This window comes from Cebus imitator, unplaced genomic scaffold, assembly GCF_001604975.1.
Source record: "Cebus imitator isolate Cc_AM_T3 unplaced genomic scaffold, Cebus_imitator-1.0 Scaffold318, whole genome shotgun sequence".
Taxonomy (NCBI): domain Eukaryota; kingdom Metazoa; phylum Chordata; class Mammalia; order Primates; family Cebidae; genus Cebus; species Cebus imitator.
Window position 1 is genome coordinate 862,444 of NW_016107633.1, and position 2,128 is coordinate 864,571.

Consider the following 2,128-nt stretch of genomic DNA (forward strand, 5'->3'; position numbering starts at 1 on the left):
CCCTATCTAAAAAAAAAAAAAAGAAAAGAAAAGAGAAATATATATATCATGGAACATACTACTGCCAAAAAAGGATAAGGATTCAGGCAAAAAAATATAAAATAAATCCTAAGAGTTTATAGAAAATGATCAATGAATAAAGCCATATAAAATGATACCAAGAAAACATAAGCAATATTTCCTGATATTAGAACAGAAATGCAAGAATCAAGAGGATGACATAGACAATGACTTGCAGCAGCAAAGGAGAAATACATTGTTTAAAAATGTGTGCATTGGCTGGGCACAACACAGAGGCTCATACCTGTAATCCCAGCACTTTGGGAGGCCGAGGCTGGCAGATCACCTGAGATCAGGAGTTCAAGACCAGCCTGGACAATATGGTGAAACCCTGTCTCTATTAAAAATACAAAAAATTAGCTGGGCGTGGTAGCAGGCACCTATAGTCCCAGCTGCTTAGGAGGCTGAGACAGGACAAGCGCTTCAACCTGGGAGGCAGAGATTGCATTGAGAAGAGATCATGCCACTGCATTCCAGCCTGAGCAACAGAGCATGACTCTGTCTCAACAAACAAACAAAAAATGGAGGAAGGTATACGACCTTCCTCTAGGAACATTTGACTGGTAAGGGAAAAGCACCTCAAGTGAGCAGTGAGCTTGAGTACAACTCCAATAACTGCGCTGTACATGTGGCCTCTCCCAAGAGCTGGCAGGCCACTAAGCACGTGGACAGCCCACCCTAAGGGAAGAAACAAGCGAAGTAACACAAGACTTAGAAGTATAAAACTCCAAGTCAAAGGTCAAATGGTCACTTGAAGCTCTCAAGCTGCCTATTTGACCATCTGCCAAGTGTACTTTACTTTCTTTCACTCCTGCTCTAAAATTTGCTTTGGTCTCTCCTCCGCCTTATGTGCCGCGGTCAAATTCTTTCTTCTTAGTGGGCAAGAACTGAGGTTGCTGCAGACCCCTACAGATTTGCCGCTGCCAACAGTATTGTGGCAGAAATGTTAGTTACAAGGAAGGGGAAAAATCAGGCCACCTTCAGACCCCTACAAAGCTACATTCCATCCAAAACACATTTCTCTGTGAGTGAAAAATCTGAGTCTAGAATGCCCATAAGCCCTTTCAGAAAAATATACTTCCCAGTGAGACAGAACCACTGGGAGATGACAGGAGACACCAGGGCAAAAGGGTGGCAGGGCTTTCACTGTCAGAAGACAACACAGGGGTTTACAAGGTCTGAAAAGAGAAAGCAGGATTTAAAAATTTTATACATGGGTTGCCCCTAAAACGTGAAAGCACATGACCATGCACAATCTGAAGCAAGACACCTCTGAGCCCTCCTTAAGGCTATTACTTGATAAAATCCAGATATTGCAAAAAGAATCAAAATAATTCAGGAATAAAAAAGCTCATTTTAAGAGTGGTGATGAACACTGAATCCATTTGTACACAGAACTAAGGCTATCCAAACAGCTGTGATAATTACGATCAGAGCACACAGACTTGTACATCTTGATAATGTAAAAATGAGGCTGGGCACAGTGGCTCATGCCTGTAATCCCAGCACTTTGGGAGGCCGAGGCAGGTCAATCACCTGAGGTCAGGCGTTTGAGACCAGCCTGACCAACATGGCGAAACCCCATCTCTACTAAAAATATAAAAATTAACCGTGCGTGGTGGTAGGTGCCTGTAATCCCACCTAGTTGGGAGGCTGTGGTGGGAGAATCGCGTGAACCTGGAAGGCAGAGGCTGCAGTGAGCCTAATCACACCACTGCACTCCAGCCTGGAAGATGGAGCAAGACTCTGCCTCAAAAAAAAAGAAAAAAAAAACTATATTGGCCAGGCACGGCGGCTCATGCCTGTAATCCCAGCACTTTGAGAGGCCGAGGTAGGCAGATCATTTGAGGTCAGGAGTTTGAGACCAGCCTGGCCAACATGGCGAAATGCTGTCGCTATTAAACATACAAAATTAGCAGGGCGTGGTGGCGGGGGCCTATAATCCCAGCTACTCAGAGGCTAAGGTAGGATCACTTGAACTAAGGAGATGGAGGTTGCAGTGAGCCAAGACAGTGCCAATGCACTCTAGCCTGAGTGACAGGGTGAGGCTCCATCTCAAAAAAAAAAA

At 44.5% G+C, this 2,128-nt stretch overlaps 1 protein-coding gene across 1 annotated transcript in view; it reads right to left on the reverse strand.

Annotated features, from left to right (window-relative positions):
* Window positions 1-966: 966 nt before the first annotated feature.
* Window positions 967-2,128, reverse strand: part of PDCD2L (programmed cell death 2 like) — a 22,085-nt gene continuing 20,923 nt past the window's right edge. Inside the window, exon 7 of the mRNA XM_017504275.2 lies at window positions 967-980. Within this exon, the coding sequence (XP_017359764.2) occupies window positions 967-980 (14 nt within the window). The remainder of the gene's footprint in view (window positions 981-2,128) is intronic.